At 32.2% G+C, this 18,716-nt stretch overlaps 1 protein-coding gene and 1 long non-coding RNA gene across 3 annotated transcripts in view; both read right to left on the bottom strand.

Annotated features, from left to right (window-relative positions):
- Positions 1-1,734: 1,734 nt before the first annotated feature.
- Positions 1,735-18,716, bottom strand: part of LOC139481314 (adhesion G protein-coupled receptor B1-like) — a 62,976-nt gene continuing 45,994 nt past the window's right edge. The window contains exons 19-21 of one of the 2 annotated variants that reach the window (XM_071264550.1): positions 5,043-5,084; positions 3,506-3,589; positions 1,735-2,542 (exon numbers count right to left, since the gene is read on the bottom strand). In XM_071264550.1, coding sequence (XP_071120651.1) covers positions 2,471-2,542; positions 3,506-3,589; positions 5,043-5,084 — 198 coding nt within the window. In that variant the 3' untranslated portion in view covers positions 1,735-2,470. The remainder of the gene's footprint in view (positions 2,543-3,505; positions 3,590-5,042; positions 5,085-18,716) is intronic. The other variant, XM_071264551.1, reaches the window with a different exon arrangement.
- LOC139481312 (uncharacterized) lies at positions 6,787-17,446 on the bottom strand. Its single transcript, XR_011654592.1, has 4 exons — positions 17,371-17,446; positions 16,356-16,442; positions 10,776-10,956; positions 6,787-6,987 (listed from the first exon to the last, which is right to left on the bottom strand). It is a non-coding gene; the product is annotated as an uncharacterized lncRNA (long non-coding RNA).

The raw sequence follows: 18,716 nt of genomic DNA on the forward strand, positions 1-18,716 counted from the left end.
AATTCCCCCCTTTTTTTTACAATTTATTTTTCAGACTGATCTCATCCGCCCATAAACATATTTTCCTGTTAACACGTTCTGGCTCCATATTTACTAATATATGCCAGTGTGTTGCAATAACCTTCCATTCTGTATGGGAAATTGAAACCCACCCCATGTATCCAATGACAGCTGGGTTTGGTGTGTATATACCAACATCAAGATAGAACCTACAAGCTCTCATCTGAATCCCATTGATACATGAAAAATTATTGCAGCCTCAAATCGTGGCACCATATTCAACAATATGACTTACAAGTGAATCAAATAGTGTTTTTTTTTTTGTAGACGTAATATGAAATACAACCAATACTAGGTTTACGCTTAGCTATTACCAGACCTTAAGCTCTGTTTGCTGAAATGTCAATTGCTTTTGCAGTAATACTAAAGTCAAGAAATTATTTAAAGCAAGGCCCAAATAAGCATATTCATTTCTAGTAGCAATATTCATATCCCCACACTTAAATCGTGACTTCATCGTTCAAAAAAGGTCGATCTGCAGTGGAAAACATGGACAACGTTAATCTTAAATGCAATACTAGTCATTTTATTGTCAGCACACCAATGATATAACTCATCTATTAAGAGGTTTTGTAACTCATTTTCAATATTTGCTCAAGGTACCATATCATCAGCATACAACAGAACACAGTTTACCCTCCCACACTGTTCACATCAAAATCAAAAGATTTTAGGTACATAGCTACAGTAAACCAATCTTTATTGAAACTATTTACTTGTATCGAGAACCTGCCTCCAGTATAAAAGGAAATAATAGCCGTACACATGTTTACATCATCGCACAGAGGCGTGAGTTTTGCCCATACCAATGTCCTATTAATGGCATCATACGCTTTATTAAAATCAGTAATGCGCAATAGGTTTAATTTCATTGTTTTTTTACAAACATCTAATAAACAAGTGAGTGAGGATATTTGATCTATGGTAATCCTTCCTTTCAAAAGGTCATTTTGATCATCAACTAGGGAATTATTATCTTTAACTCATTGAGAAAGCCTCATGTTAAATATGTTACATTATAATTAATATGAAGCCTGGTCTAAAGCAATACCCGTTTGATTTAAGGGATCTCTTTTATCTGACATGTTATTTTTTGGTGTCGGATAGATAATTATATTATTCCACATCTCTGGAACTTTACAAGTTATAAAACACCAATTAAACAATCTATGTAAAAATATAATACAATTCTGGTTTCATAAAACATTAGCTGGAATGTTTTCTACACTCAAGCTTTACATTTTTTACTTTTACATACTGCATTAAAAACCTCTTTAAATAAAATTTCTTCGGTAAAAAGAAAGTCACTTTCTGTCAAAACGCAAGGGCTATACTCGACTCGAATGTTCATATCCGTAGTTACCTGGTTTACTATTTGATTAAGTTAACCGTAAAAATGTTTGTTAATTAGTTTTTGATTCTATTAATAGCTTTTGCTGCAATGTTTACCAGTACTCACATTTTGCTTTTTGAACCCCACGATCTAAAATGCTTCGTTTTGAACACGAAACATGACTTTAACTGAACACAAGAAAACCCACACAATTTATATCTTCTCCATAACTTGTCAGCACAACACATATTATTAAAAATAAACTTAAATCATCATTCCACCTAGGGTTTTTAATTCTATTTCTTTTATTACAATAATTACTATCTGACATGAGACTAACCTTTGAACGCAATTTTTTATTCTTTATTTTGCTTATAATAACACAGAAATCATCACAAACTTGATCAATATAATATTGGAATTCTTCATTTGTTTCAAGACAACTGATAGCTTCTATTAGTCGTAAATGTATCTAATCGCCGTGACTAAAACCGGTCATATTAAGTTTGGACTATATAATTTGAAACAATGAGGCTTTCCATAGCTTGTAACACAATTATCAACAACATATTGACCCTTTGATGAAATGCATGTCAAGTCATTGTGTGTACTAACTCTACTGTTCAACATTCAATATTTGCTATTAGTTAGAAAATCAATAAATGTAGTACAGTAACTTTTACGTAAGAATTCTATAACACTTCTCATATTTATACAATCTACTCCAGGAATGTAATCATACTCATCGCCACATTTACTTAAAGTAAATAATATAAAATAAACTATCACTTTTGTATTCGTAAACTTTTGAAAGTAATGTGTCGAAAAATAGTTCCTTATTTACTTGCTTAGTAGAGAGATCAACTTGTAGATAGCAAACACATATATTAAATCTAAAATTGACAACCTATGATGTAGATACACCAATAGAATACTCTCGAAAGATTGGTCTAAAATACAATAATAATAAAAATCAGTTAAATAATCTTTTATAAAAAAAAACCTCAACCTGACCCATAGCATTTTTATAAATAACCTTTAAAGGTCAAACCATGTCAACCCATTTATAATTAATTGTTATATTCTGTTGTTTACTTCTTCCTTCTCTGATCGGAAATTTTCGTTGATGCGCTGTGTTTTTGGAAGTTCCTGTTTGAAAATTAACGATTAATAGTAGATGAAAAGATGCATAAATTATCAAAGTCGCTTTAAAGATAAAACAAAAACTGATAACAATATATCTCTCACTAACATACTTTTGCAGTTAAAATGATGTATTGAGTCAGAAAACACCATACTTAGAAATTTTTCAACCATTTTAAACAAATTATTTCAATTTCAAGAAAATGTCACCATGTCAATTGCAATTACATTGACATATACACATATCAAGCTCGTATTAACTCCATAGTCATAAAACGCTGTATTAACTGTTGTGTCTTGATAACTGGCGTAAAACCAAATATACACATGTTAAAATACTGATACCCTTATAATTATAAAACAATACATATTTTAAAAATCAAAATAATTTCAAAGATCGATGATTTTTTATTTTCGTTCTCAGGAAATAGAGGGAGGAAAACAGAAATATCTATTTATGAAGTCGACCAACGGTATAAAGTTAAAATGAGTTCATGATATTATAGCTCTTAAGGTGGTACCTAACACTACAGGGAGATAACTCTGTAAAATCAGCAGAACGTTTTAATGACGTTGTGTTCATAAGGGAATATTAAGCTTCTCAATGATCAAAATAAGTGTTTGTCAAACTGCCATATAACCAGTGTAATTTTTCTGATTAAACGGTTGGTTCAAATTTTTTGAAATTTTTATATTTTTGTATTAGGGTCAAAGTAAATACTTTGACAAAATTTTATGAAAATTAAACGAGCCAAATTAATTTTAGTGAAAGTGTTGGGTACCACCTTAAATGCTTAATTATTGACGAGATATATTCTGCAATAAACAGGTAGAACATGAATGTTGTTTCTTACACCAGTATGAATAAGACTAATATGTACTTGCTGTATCATTTTTGTCATAATAAACGGGATACTGTGACCTAGGTTTTTTTTTACTAATAAAAGTTTTGATAAAAAAAATGCTCACATAATTAGTAGACTCGGTAGGTGGTTTTGAATCCATGCGATTGGCGTGTCGTCGTCTCTGATAATGACGATAGCCTTGTCGAACCTATATAAAGTATAATACTTAACTATGAATACAAAAACAAAAAGAAGCAAGTTCACCAAATAAACTCAACTAGTTTTAAGATAAAAAAAAGAAAAAGAAAAAGAAATGCATGAAAATTGAATTACGGAATTAGTAATTCTTATTGAGAGATTAGGGACAAAAACGTGTCTCATGCTGTGCCACATGTGGATGACGACATACCTACCCCTACATCCTCCCAAACCCCGCTTGCGCACTTGATATTATACCCTTTCTTTTGAGTTTGTCTTCATCAGTCCTATTTTTTTGTATGTATTGTTCAAGGACTATTTTGTCTTTTCTTTGGTTTTCATTATTTATCGATGTCCGTTTCTCTTTAAATTAAGAGTTTTGAATGTTCCCTTAAAACATTGAATATCACCAAAAACATCAACTCTGACAACGCACATAATGAAAAGGTTTATAACATACTTCGTCTATATTAACAGGCATAATCTTTACATAACTTATAGTCTGATTCCAAACATTAATAACAACAAATAAAATTAATCAGAATAACAATAATAGTATTTGCCCACGAACATGAAGAATCAAGATACAAATCACTTAGACCGTAATGTCTATGATCAAAAACATATTGACCCAAAAAATACTATTACAGTTGGATGATATATTATGCTCAGTTTATTAGTACTAGAAATTTTGCAAGCAGTCTGTCTTCATCAGGAGTAACGCTGATTTGAATTGGAACTCTACAAGTCCTGTTTACGCCATAACATGTAAACGTTCCGATATGGTACATTGTACTTACAAACGTTTGAATGAGCGTCACTGTAGACGAAACGAGCGTATGGCGTATCAAATTATAAACCTGGTACCTTTGAAAACTATTGAATGAAGATTCGAACAAATTTATATTCTATGATAGATGAAATATTAACAATTTACTTTCCGTTTATCAACATTTTATTAACATGAACATTCAAACCTTTATATGCGATAACAATATACCACATGACAACAGTACCTACCTGTCTTGCAAACCCTCTCAATAGACATCCGAACAAAGTTATATTTACTTCAACTTTCACAACTCAATACATCAAGGAAAACCGTTAATACAATGTGTGTAATTGACATTGCACTAACTTACCGATAACGAAAACTTAGCATACAACACTTATAAAATTCCCAGCAATCGTAAAATATGTTTGTTTAGAATATCACTCAAAAATAACAAACTTGATCTCTCTTCACTACTGGATACTAACAAAACATAAGTTCCATTACCCAAAAAATTATATCAGTAGGTCCGCCAAGGGACTTGATATGCAATTATATTTTGCATGGGTTTATTTGCTAGTGTTGGATGTATTTAGGGTTATTTTCAATCGCAAACGTATATTGATATGATAAATACATTTAATGCCTCCTGTTCCTTCGTATTATTGATTGCAATTGTTAAGATAAATACCTGTTCATTCAGGCAACAGTGGAACACACATATAAAAAGACCCTGTAAAAAGGATAATATAAATACGATTATTTTATTACTATAAAACTGTATGATATCTGAACATACACCTATACAATTAGACAACATGTACAGTTGATATTTTTTTTTATCATTTGAAAAAATGACATTATCTTATATCTTGGACAAAAGTTGCGTTAATTAAAACGTCATCTTTTCTTCATATAGTTTTTTTATTTACAAAATTCACACGATAATGTATTTTGTGTTTTTAAAGACTCCTCAAATGTATCCAGATTAAGACTGTTTGCTGCTCTTGTTTTGGTCAAATATACGGAATCCTCTAGTTTTATACAAGTAGTGCCAATTAAAAAGACCAGACTAATCAGTTGCGATTAGAAGGCAAAATCAAATACTTCAGCGTCCAACCATTGCACTTCAGCGTGACCTTCGGGGTTCAGAGTCCTACATATATATCTCAGTTAAGGTGATATTCCAGAGTTTGTGTGTCGTATCATAATTTACTTGATATGGTGCTGCTAACAAAGAAGCTATGAATCTCAGGTTCATCACGAGTAAGTTGATCGTTATTGAATATCTGTTTACAGATGACGACAGATATGGACGAATTGTCAATACCAAAATCCAGTACTCATTTTTCGAATTGGACATCACCGAATTTGTATATACATGACGCAATAGTAACAGGACACTAGTAAATGTGCCACGCATGATAATCGTGCGAAAATCATGCGTAAATCATGCATATTTTTCGCACGGAAAACGCCCAAATCGAGCTACATCCGATAATCGTGCGTAAACTTTACGCATGATTTTCGCATGATTCCCGCACGAAAATTATGCGTATAGAGCTACGTGCGTATTACATGGAATAAGTTTACGCATGAGAATCATGCGTTAATCAAAACACATGATTATCGTGCGTAGTCATGATAAAACTATGTAGTGAATTATTTGTTTTTAACGTCTGGATTTGATAAGTTCTTCTTTTTTTAATGTGTTGACAACTTTTGGTATTTTCTATTTTCATAAGTTTTTGGAAAAAATATATACTTGTTTGATTTTTATGTCACAGTTGTATTGCTGGAACTTGCGATGAAACAGTCAATATACTTTCATTTTAAAGCAATATAATTGTGATCTGCATTTCCTTATAAGTCACCTAATGTGCAAATAAAATATGTTTCTAATGCAATATACACATACAAGGATTTTGGTAAAGAAATCTCAGTCATACAATAAATTGTTGCTAAAAAAGGTGAATATTGATGATAACTCTGATTTAAAATTCATTTAAACATTCTACATTCTACATGTATATTTAAGAGTACAGCAACATTATCCCAAGTATTTCAGTGCTTGCCTCTGGTTTGTATCATATTTTGTTTTCACATATTAACTTGTTAAAAAATTTTCTCTTCTTCTTTACATGTCTTATGTTTAGGTCTTTTTTTTATAGCTCACTATACCTGGTTTTTTATTCATTGTTGGAGGACATATGGTGACCTGTAATTACTTACTATATATACATTATTTGAACAACTCTTATGGATATTTTTCTCATTGGCAATTCAACCAAATTTCTTTACTATTATATGATCTTTGGATCATATTATATCAAGAGTAATTGTCCTAAACAGTGATTGTGTAAAATATAGTTTTCTTTTTACAGTTTTGAATGTCTCCATTTTCTTCAAACTTTCTTAGTACAAACACCAAAATATAAATTTCAATCTTCTAACTTTATTTCCAAGTATTTTTATTCACAATTTTATTTCTTCAGTTTTCAAAGTACAACATGTACATGAATGTCTTCTTCGTGAATCAAAATATTGGGTTTTTCTTGTAATATTTCCAATGTTTGTGAGGTAGTCTTCTATGTCCTTTATTGGTTATTCTTCACCATGTTCACTGTGAATGGTAACTGAAATAAAATATTCATAAATAATATAAATTTGACTTAAGTAAATTAAATAATTCGATAATAATTAAAAGTGTAATTCATTTAAGAGGTCTCAAACAGCTTATAATGTATACGCATATAAAAAAAAAAAGATGTGGTATGATTGCCAACTGTCTTTATCTACAAGAGACCAAAATGACACGGACATTAACAACTATAGGTCACCGTACGGCCTTTAACAATGAGCAAAGCCCATACCACATAGTTAGTTATAAAAGGCCCCGAAATGACAATGTACAACAATGATTGCCAATGAGACAACTGTCTATATCTACAAGAGACCAAAATGACACTGACATTAAAAACTATACATGCTATTGGTCACTGTACGGCCTTCAACAATGAGTAAAGCCCATACCAAATATTTGGCTATATACATGATATAAGGCCCCGATATGACAATGTAAAACAACCCTTCCCCTAACCTGGGACAGTGGTATAACAGAACAACATGAAAACGAACTATAACCAGGTGCTCTGCAGGGCGCAGCTTTATACGACCCCAGTGGTTGAACCCTGAACAGTTGGGCCAAATTTGGTTACAATATTCAAGCTTGATTCTGTCTGAATTTGGATTGTGATCAAATTTTTGACATATAGGTTTTTGTCAAAAAAATAAATGTAGTCAAAGATCTAACAAATCTATTGCACAATACATGCAATACTGTGCAATTGGAGATTTCTTGAAACTTTTCAAAATTCGAAATTTGAAAAATTTTGAAAAAATTCCGAAGCCCTTCAAAAAATGGTGAACAACCCCCCCAAACCCACCCATCCCCCGAACTTTTTGAATCCCTCTTGGAGCAATTACCCTTAAACTCAATCCCATGCTTTCCTTTGTAGTATTGAACCTTGTAGTACAATTTCAGAGAGATCCATACACTTAAACACAAGTTATTGTCATGATTGTTTAGAAACTAGAAACATGCTTCTTTTTGGTCCTTTTTTGGCCCCTAATTCCTACATATTTTGGGCAATTAACCCAAAACTTAATCACAGCCTCTCCTTTGTTATATGGTACATTGTGGTACAATTTCAGAGAGATCAATAAAATTACACACAAGTTATTGTCTTGTAACTAGAAAAATGCTTGTTTTGACCCCTTTTTGGCCCTAAATTCAGAGCAATTGAAATACTTCTACACAAGTTATTATCCTGAAACTAGAAAAATGCTTGTTTTGGGCCCCTAATTCCTAATCAGTTGGGACCTTCGTCCCCAAAATCAATCTCAACCTTCCTTTAGTGGTAGTGAACTTTCTGAAAAAAATTTATGAAGATCTATTCACTTTAACTAAAGTTATTATCCGGAAACCAATGTGTCTTCGGACGACGACGACATCATACCATTATACGATCCCAAAAATTTTTGGGGTCGTATAAAAATCAGTTGAAAAAGGCTCTACTCATCAGATGGACAAAAATACAAGTGGACGTGTTAATTTTAGAATGTTAAAAAAACTGCCGTAATGTCTATGTGTATTGATATAGGAGAGGCAAACTCTTAGTTAGAGAATGGAAACTAAAACTAGAGGCTCTAAAGAGCCTGTGTCGCTCACCTTGGTCTATGTGCATATTAAACAAAGGACACAAATGGATTCATGACAAAATTGTATTTTGGTCATGGTGATGTGTTTGAAGTTTTTACTTTACTGAACGATTTTGCTTCTTACAATTATATCTATAATGAACTTTGCCCATTAGTAACAGAGAACTATATTTGGTAAAAATTTACATAAATTTACCAAATTAATGAAAATTGTTAAAAATTGACTATAAAGGGCAATAACTCCTTAAGGGGTCAATTGACCATTAGGTCATGTTGACTTATTTGTAGATCTTACTTTGCTGAACATTATTGCTGTTTACAGTTTATCGCTATCTATAATAGTATTCAAGATAACCAAAAACGGCAAAATTTCTTTAAAAATTACCAATTGGAGGGCAGCAACCCAACAACCAGTTGTCCAATTCATCTGAAAAATTCAGTGCAGATAGATATTGACTTGATTAACAATTTTACTTCTTGTAAGATTTGCTCTAAATGCTTTGGTTTCATAGTTATAAGCCAAAAACTGCATTTTACCCCTATGTTCTATTTTTAGCCGTGGCGGCCATCTTGGTTGAATGGCCAGGTCATCGGACACATTTTTCAAACTAGATACCCCAAAGATGATTGTGGCCTAGTAGTTTCAGTGGAGATTTTTGTACAAGATTACTTTAATTTATGAAAAATGGTTAAAAATTGACTATAAAGGGCAATAACTCCTAAAGGCAATGAAAGGGGTCAACTGACCATTTCGGTCATGTTGACTTATTTGTAAGTCTAACTTTGCTGAACATTATTGATGTTTACAGTTTATCTCTATCTATAATAATATTCAAGATAATAACCAAAAACAGCAAAATTTCCTCAAAATTACCAATTCAGGGGCAGCAACCCAACAACGGGTTGACCGATTCAACTGAAAATTTCAGGGCAGATAGATCTTGACCTGATAAACATTTTTATCCCATTTCAGATTCCTAAAAATGCTTTGGTTTTTGAGTTATAAGCCAAAAACTGCATTTTACCCCTATGTTCTATTTTTAGCCGTGGCGGCCATCTTGGTTGGTTGACCAGGTCACGCCACACATTTTTAAAACTAGATACCCCAAAGATGATTGTGGCCAAGTTTGGATTAATTTGGCCCGGTAGTTTCAGAGGAGAAGATTTTTTTAAAAGTTAACGACGACGACGGACGCCGGACGCCAAGTGATGAGAAAAGCTCACTTGGCCCTTTGGGCTTTGTGTTTGAAACCAATTACACAATAAGTTCGTTTCCCGTATTTGTCATCAGTCCGTAAGATGATAGAAAGAACATTGTCCAAATGTGGACAGGTGGAAGACATCAAGTTAAAGTACTGAATATTAAATAATCATTTGGAATTTTCTTGTTTCATAGATAATAAAAAAATACCGTCCATTTGGATAAAAAACGGGAATGCATGACAACAGATTAAGCCGATATTCTTGTTTTTCCAGTGGACGAGTCTATTACGTTTTTGAAACGTGTGTTGAAACTTATTTTCGTACAACGTTTTTACATTTTTTTCTTTATCAGTTTTCCTGCTTGAAGATCATAATTCACCAAGTTTTCTGGAATTAATTAAGAGCTACGCGAATCTGTTTTTCTTGTTTGTGAAATGACGATTTAATTTCGTCTTTGTCCGTGTACCCCCTTTTTTATGGGACATTATTAGAATGTCATGCGATGTTTATGACAGCTGAGCAATAAAATTTCATCGAACTAAAATCAAAGAAATGATAACAAAATAGCATAACAAACATATTGTCAGACAGAAAAAATATTAGCCATTCCTTAAATGAATTCCTTATACCGATGATAAAATGTTTTGACTAGTTTGTGATATCGAAAACCCTGGTGTAATAATTTTTCACATGTGGGCACCGGACATTTGTATTCGATAATTCATCCCTCCAAAATTTATTTTGTCAGACGGGCGTATAAAAAATCTTTGAAACATTATCACTGAACTAGTATATATTTGTTAAGGGGCCAGTTGAAGGACGCCTCCGGGTGTGGGAATTTCTCGCTACATTGAAGACCTGTTGGTGACCTTCTGCTGTTGTTTTTTTCTACGGTCGGGTTGTTGTCTCTTTGGCACATTCCCCATTTCCATTCTCAATTTTATGTACAGAGTGTGACAAGAAAAAAATATTCAAACAAAGTTTTCATTTCATTACATACCTCTCATCACAAAATTATTCCTTGACTGCTGCTCCTCATATGCACATAAATCAATATGACGATCTATGACTATACTATCTATTTAATCTAGAAAGCAATGCCTAAAATGAATTCTGTTCTGTTGCTATAGCCATGTTAGCTTCTCGTACTTCATGAAGGACTTGTATTTTCATTGAAAGTGCTAAAAGAAATAAAGTTTAATAAAATGAAGTAAAAATATCTGCCAAAATTGCCTTAAAATATTTTGATATGGCAAACTGGCTTATTATGACTTTTTAGAAAGACCACCAAAGTTGCCTTGAAAAAGTTTTACCATTTTGATCTTTTAAATAAAACCACCAAACTTGCCATGAAAAAGTTTGACTATACAAAAACATTCCTTGGAAGGTTCTTATCAATAAAATAAAATCAATATGACCCTTGAATGAAGAGCTGAACAAAAGTTGTTATATTTTAGCTCTAAATCCGACATGATATATATATAATGCCAATCTTTGGGCAAAACTGTAAACCAACTTATTTTCGCGACTTTTGTGAGTAGAAAAATAACACGAATATAAATCGTCGTGAAAATGTAAAGCTTGGATCTTTCATTATTAAACTACATCAGCACTGTGTATCATCGCCACCGGAAATTGGGTACTAACGAAGCGGAGAGAAATAGAAAAAAAAGTAAACAAGTTAAGAATTCATCCAATTTAAAGCATTTCCACTCATTTGATGAGGATGCCGCTTAAGAAATGATTTTCTGATATATAATTCTTTAAATTATTAGGCAGATAAGTACAAAATTAATACAAGATTTTGTGTAATACTCCAAAACTTGCCACTTAGTACCGGAAAATTTCGAGGTCGATCGTCCTCTGTCGCCCCATTCTGAAGATATTGAACTATTTTTCATTATTTTTCCAGACACGTTTTTATATTATTATAGTGTGGCATCATATTTACTGAAATTTATTGTCAAAAAGATGTATTTTAAAGAATATAGACCATAAAAAATAAAGTCTAGTGTACGGCAACTTGCTCGTGTTGACAAATTTACTGTACGGCAACTTGTTTTCAACTGTATGGCAACTTGCTAATTATAATAGAATAGTTATTTACCGTCCTTTCAAAGAAAATGAAGTATTAAGTTCAAATATTTAAGGGGGGCGGGTATCCTTTTATGTTTAACTTTTTTTTGTCCTTTTCAAGGTTTTAATTTGTTTAAAATTGTTATTTCACTGATAAATTTTAAAAACTGTTAACTGTTTTTAACCCACTGTTTGTAATCTGTTTTGTTAAAATTTGCAATGTTGTTAACTGTTTATTTGAAATTGAGATTCCTGTTATCTGTTACTTAATACTTAAAGTGTTCACTGCTTTTGACATTATTTTCTCTGTTAACTGATCTTAACTGTTATTTACAAGAATCACATTAAAATTTGCTGTCCATCTCTTTCTTTACGTTGCTTCCACAAAGGAGTGACATAAACAACATATATGTAACTGTACATATCTTTAAAAAATATTTGAGTATAGTAAATCCTTGATAAAATTGAGAATGAAAATGAGGAAAATGTTAGATAAACAGAAGCCCGACCAAATAGAAGAAACAACCCAACGCAACGAGAAAATTATGCACTAGGGTGGGGTGTCAATTCACAGATAGGAAAAAAACTTAGAATTGACACTCATAATTTTTAAACACCCTCTTTCCCTTCCTTCCTAATAAATAAGTCTTACTATTTGAGTTATGCATGTGTATATTTATGGAAAGAAAATCGTCCATAGATTTGATTTCCAATAGTAATAATGGTGAAATATAATCTTTTTTTTTGTGTGTAACCATGGCAACAATCAGCATTTATTTGATAATAAATATTGCAAAATAGGGGGTTGAACATGTCACAAAGATCTCAAAAATTTGGTCCGAAGGAAAATTTCAATCAATAAGAGTGATACCTTTCCTGAAACCATAGACGTATATCTATTTAAAGGTAAAAAAAAAATCATATGCATTTCTGCTGTTTTTTCCATAAAATTGAATTGAAAAGATCGAGCGTCAAATCTTTGTTGAAAAACAATACAAAATTTCTAAATCTATGGCGGTACGGATAGGAACGTATGGACGTTCAAACTGAAAAATGGCTTATAAAACATGCTAAAAACAATCTAAATGTTCATATAAACTCACTAGGAAGGCTATATTATTATCCAAATATCCAAAATCAATTCAATTGTACAAAAACTTTCATATTTAGAAAATTCACCATGGCTATAATGCAATACTAAACGTGTACTTGTGTATTGATATACCTGAAGCTGTCTCCTAAGTGAGCAATCATTTAACTACAAAAAGGGGGTAGAAGTTCAATGTTTGTTTCTTGAAACATATAAATGAACCAAAATGAAAAAAATGAAAAAAATACAAGACTATATACAAATGTAGCAAAGGTTACAGACTCAAGTTGGGTCATGCAGGTGCAACAAATGCGGCAGTGTTAAACATGTTTAGGGATATCTCATACCCCTCTTTATACGTCTTACCAATGTAGTTACAGCTGGCTTCTATTTGTAATGTATCCAAAACGTTAAAAGGAAAGACCACTTCTTATCCAGCTGAAACCCTAGTCAGTCCTATGATGAAAATAATTGAGATGTATATGTTTGATAAGTTATATTACCCCAGAGTACCTGGACGGAATTGTGAAAAATAAAGTACCTTTTCAATTTGCAATTCGTAAAATAACTGAACAGTGTGGCCTGGTAGAAGAGGCCGAAAAATGAGGACTTGGTTCTGAAATTGATGTCAAATTTGCTAGTCTAAGACTTCATAAATGTAAAGATGGAGATTTTTATATCAGCTCACAGTTCTTAATTAGGATGTAATTCCTTTTAATAAAATCATGTAAGCAATGAGTCGTATGAATACCCTGACTGAGATGTAACCATAATTTATAAGAGACCCGCCCTATAGTATTCACTCATTCTGTTTGTTACACTTTCCTACGTCATGACGATAACCTAAGTTGCTACGACTGATTGACATAAAACATTTACTCAACAATATACATAACCAGAAGAAGCCTCCCTTTTGCTTTTTGAAGCATTTCGATTATTCATGATATAGTCCTTTTTCTTGGAGTCAATCACTCCGTCTGTTTTTCCATCCGTTCAATTGTCTGTCCATGTGTCAATAAAAAAATATGGTACTTGCGTGTGTCTTCTGAAAATTAGTCAGCTTTATATAAGATTCCTTATGGAGCTTGGCATTTCTGCGACTTTGTACAGTGGTTTTCAAACTTTTGTATACATTGAAAATATATGCACTTCCCCTTTTCATTGCTTTTGAGTTCGTTTGGAAAAAGGGTAAATTAAAGTTGCTGTTAACTCTTATCAGCATTTAAAATTTGTTGTTAACAGTTTTTGCCAAAATCGAGGTGTTGTTAACATGTTAACAGACCCCTCCCCCCATCTAATTATGCATTAGATACAATGCATTAGATACAATGCATTAGATAGAAATACCATTTGCTTGACAGCATTTAAGATGTATACAAATTATATATTTTCAAAAAGAAACTGACAAGAAAATTAATTCGAAATGCAATTCACGATTTGTTTCTCCTTACTTTCGATGAAAACAAAGTATTTTCTTAATTGTGTCTGTCCGAATTTTCGATCCTGTGGTTCGAATTTTCGTTGCTTCATCTTTATCTTATTTGTTGTTTTCATAAATTGTTTCAGTGTTAGGCCGTTAGTTTTCTTGTTGAGTCCTTCCACATTTTTCTGTCGGTGCTTTTTATAGCCGACTACAAGCTGAGACTACTATAACTGTTATAGTAGTCTCAGCTATATAAGGTACGAGTTTTCGTACGAGTTTTCATTGTTGAAGGCCGTACGATAGCATATACTTTATTTTATCCTGATGGATAGTTATCTTATTTGCTATCATACCACATCTCCACTGTTTTTTTAAAGCTAGCACCAACAAACGATGAATGGACGGTTTATTTTATTGAATTTACACAAAAACAAAAAGACAACAGTCGCTAGTAGTATAACGATATATAAATGTATTTATGATAATATGGTTGAAAAAACCTTTTTGTACAAAATCGAAAAGCGGTACGCAACAGAGGCCTTCTGAACTGAATTAACGGCATGTATTTCATAATATTTGATAAGTTAGACATTTTGTATATTTATAAGCCTGTAAAGCTTAGATACCAACAAAATATCGTCACTTGATTTTATCTAAACAGTGATTAATTTCCTCTTAAAAATATAATATATTGCAAGACGCCGTACACACAAAAGTTGTTATTTTGCAATTCGCCGTACAACGTCCTGCAATTCGCCGTACAACAAGCAAACAATGTTTTTGTCCATATTCTTTAAAAAACATGTTTTTGACAACAATTTTCAGTAAATATGATGCCACACTATAATAATCTAAAAATGTGTCTAGAAAAATAATGAAAAACAGTTCAATATCTTCAGAATGGAGCGACAGAGGACGATCGACCTCGAAATTTTCCGGTACTAATTGGCAAGTTTTGGGGTATTACACAAAATCTTGCATTAATTTTGTACTTATCTGCCTAATAATTTAAAGAATTATATATCAGAAAATCATTTCTTAAGCGGTACCCTCATCAAATGAGTGGAAATGCTTTAAATTGAAGGAATTCTTAACTTGTTTACTTTTTTTTCTATTTCTCTCCGCTTCGTTAGTACCCAATTTCCGGTGGCGATGATACACAGTGAGGTAAATTACAAAATCGCGAAATTAAATTGGCACGAAGTGGACAAGAAAGGCTGAAACGTGAAATAAAGTATCTGCGAAAATTAGTTGGTTGACAGTAAGTCATTTTAATAATTATGATACATGCATGATCATGCATGCATGTACTTTGAAATTTGAAGTTATTCATAATTACACCAAAAGTCTTGTTATTGGCTTTGAACTAGCTGTTGGTACATGTAACTCAGGGAGTACTCTCAGATATGTACTTAAGTCTTTTTTGTTAAGGGGATGTGTAAGATGTCTTTCTGCTTTGTTTAGATTGATGAGTTAGGCCTTGTTCACAATAATATCCCCAGATAGATGGGTTTGGCATCACAAAACTACTAGTCTAGCCCCATCACATTCTGTACATGAGTATCAGTCTGTAATTCAGTGGTTTGGTTTGTTGCTGTATATCATATTTTGTTTTTTTTGTTCTTTTTTTGTACATAGATTAGTCTAGTTAGTTTTCTTGTTTGAAATGTTTTACAAATTTATCATTTTCATTTGGGGTCTTTTATAGCGGACTATTAGATGCATGGGCTTTGCTCATTGTTGAAGGATGTAAGGTGACCTATAGTCATGATAGCTGTTAACTTCTATTTAATCTCTGGTGAAGAGTTGTCTTTTCTCATTAGTGTAAACAATATTGTATTTTGAAAATAATGTAAACATTACAATATCATGTGAATCTTGACAGTTTTATTAGGATTGGAAAACAAGTGAATTTTCATTTGTACAAATTTCTCTCTTTTCTCATTGGCAATCATACCACCTTTTCTTATTTATATATTTACATTACATACTATTAAATAGACCTTTCATCTCCTCCAGGGGTCCACTTCCCATGTACAACACATATACATGTAGCCTGACAGCATGATTTTGAGTTGCTATAAAAAAAATTGAGATATTTTGGCATTACATTTGTTAATCATGTTAATATATTTAAACCTCTGCCTGCTTTAAATTTCCATATTAAGGTATGAATGTTTAAACATACATGTAGCATTTATTCAAAGATGCCCAAGGTTGACAAATAGCAAAAAAAGAATCCCAATGTGTTTTTTTTACAAAGTTTTATATTAATTGCTTGCTGTTCCTACATTTTTGTCATTACCTTTTGTTATATTTCATTTTGGCCTAAAAATTAGCCCCAAAATATAGTATTTTTGTCTTGGACAATTTTTTAAAATCTTAATTGTTATAACCTTTGAACCAGTCGACTCAGATTTAAAAAATTATGGCGCCAATGAATTTCTTTATTTTGTGCTCTTTCACAATAATATATTTTTTTCTGTATTTTCTATACATGTACTTCAGTCTTCATATTTTGGCTGACCTTTATAACATTGTTACCCATTTAACAGGTTTAACAGCATGAACAGTGTTCTTTTGACTTTTTTTAAATATTAATCTGGATTTTACTCATTTTCACAAGTGGGATTTGACAGGATTAAACACTTTTCATTTAGTGGGGGGATTTTTTTTAAACTGTTAAAAGTGGGGCGATGTGGTGAAAAAGTGGGGAGATTTGTCGGCAGGTCGAGTTGTCTTGCTTCCGTTCTTGGACTGATTAAAGGGTTTACATGCATCACAGGGGTTTGTTACACTTTGCCGTGTTTACTATGCAACCCCAATTTTTCGGGGTTCGTAATGGATAGTGAACCCGGCAAATTGTAACAAACAGAAACCCCTGTGCATGCATAACCATGATAACATTTGACATCAGTTGTACGCCGGTATAAAGTCAAAAGACTGTAAACTATAGCACTAGCATCTGCTTTTATCCATTTAAAACATGTGTAAGATAATATTTACCTTTCGTTGCGCTTTCCAAGTACAAAATAGAGGGTACATAAATCCGTCAATGTTCCGGTTGGTTTGACTTTCATCTCCAAGACGTCATAATTATTTGGACTAACTTTCATCATGTTCATTTCAATTTTTTGTTCGCCGGTTTTTTCCAGTTAATCGACAATTAATAATACATTCATACTAAATTTTTGACCTATTAGTTTGAATAAATACAGTGTCTTGTATTATCTTTCTGGCTGTCTCTGTCTAGGTGTTTTTAAAATACGGTAAAAAAAATCAAATCAGCAGACGCACGAGCGTCCATGGGTTTTGCGTCATAGTATAAAAAATGGCAACGGTGAAAAGTTTCCGGGTTTTCGTGTTCAACGTGCAAATCCGTTTACGTAGTTTTCTAGTTTGGTTTACGGATGGATATATGAGCATTGATTATGAGTCTGGAATCAATAATGGGGATATACATTGTATAGAGAATAATGGAAAAAAAAGTGAAGAAGAAAGAACAAAAAGAATTGATATTAAATAAGCAATATTTATATAATATCATATGACTGCCTTGATTATCATTTATTTCTATTAAGTCATTCACTTATTTTGCATTTTTTTCCATGATTCAGAATCAAATTACTCTACTGAGGGGTTGACATTCTTCTGTAACTCCTTTTGTGATGTGGGATGGAATTTGGGGAAACTGACAAACGAGAAATTAATCGGCCAATCAGACGGAATTTTGAAATCTCAGTAGAGTGTAAATAAATGAAATACAACACATAGGAATACTCTTGGTTTGTTAGTGTTCCTGCGGAAGATCTCTCCAGCTTCCTCCATTAATGAAAACTTACCACCTTCGAGAAATAGTCAATACTGCTGACAGTGGCGCAAAAATGAACAATCGATAAGTCTTAGATGCAGATATAAACATTTAATAAGTGAATTATACATTTTACTAATCTGAATTTAAAAATGTATTATATTATTAGGAAATATACTTTAAGTTTGCTACTGTCTCTGTGACTTAGAATTGCACACTCTACAAAACTCTAGACAAAATATAACAAGTGCTAGCCTACCGGCCTACATTATCAGCATAGTCGATCCTTGAAATGGCTAAGTTTTGGACTCGATCTATTGGTCAAAGGTTAAACAATATTTTTTTCTTTTATAATAATCAACTCATGGATTTATTAAGTATGCATATACTTTTAACACTATCTCTTAAAAGCTCGCCAAACCGTATGCAGGGCCGTAACTACCTACAAATTTTTTGAAGTAATAAAATGAAATATTGATAATATGTACACGAAGAACTTGAATTTATATTATAAACAACACAAGTTTACAGTTTTAACAGT

This window comes from Mytilus edulis, chromosome 7, assembly GCF_963676685.1.
Source record: "Mytilus edulis chromosome 7, xbMytEdul2.2, whole genome shotgun sequence".
NCBI lineage: Eukaryota > Metazoa > Mollusca > Bivalvia > Mytilida > Mytilidae > Mytilus > Mytilus edulis.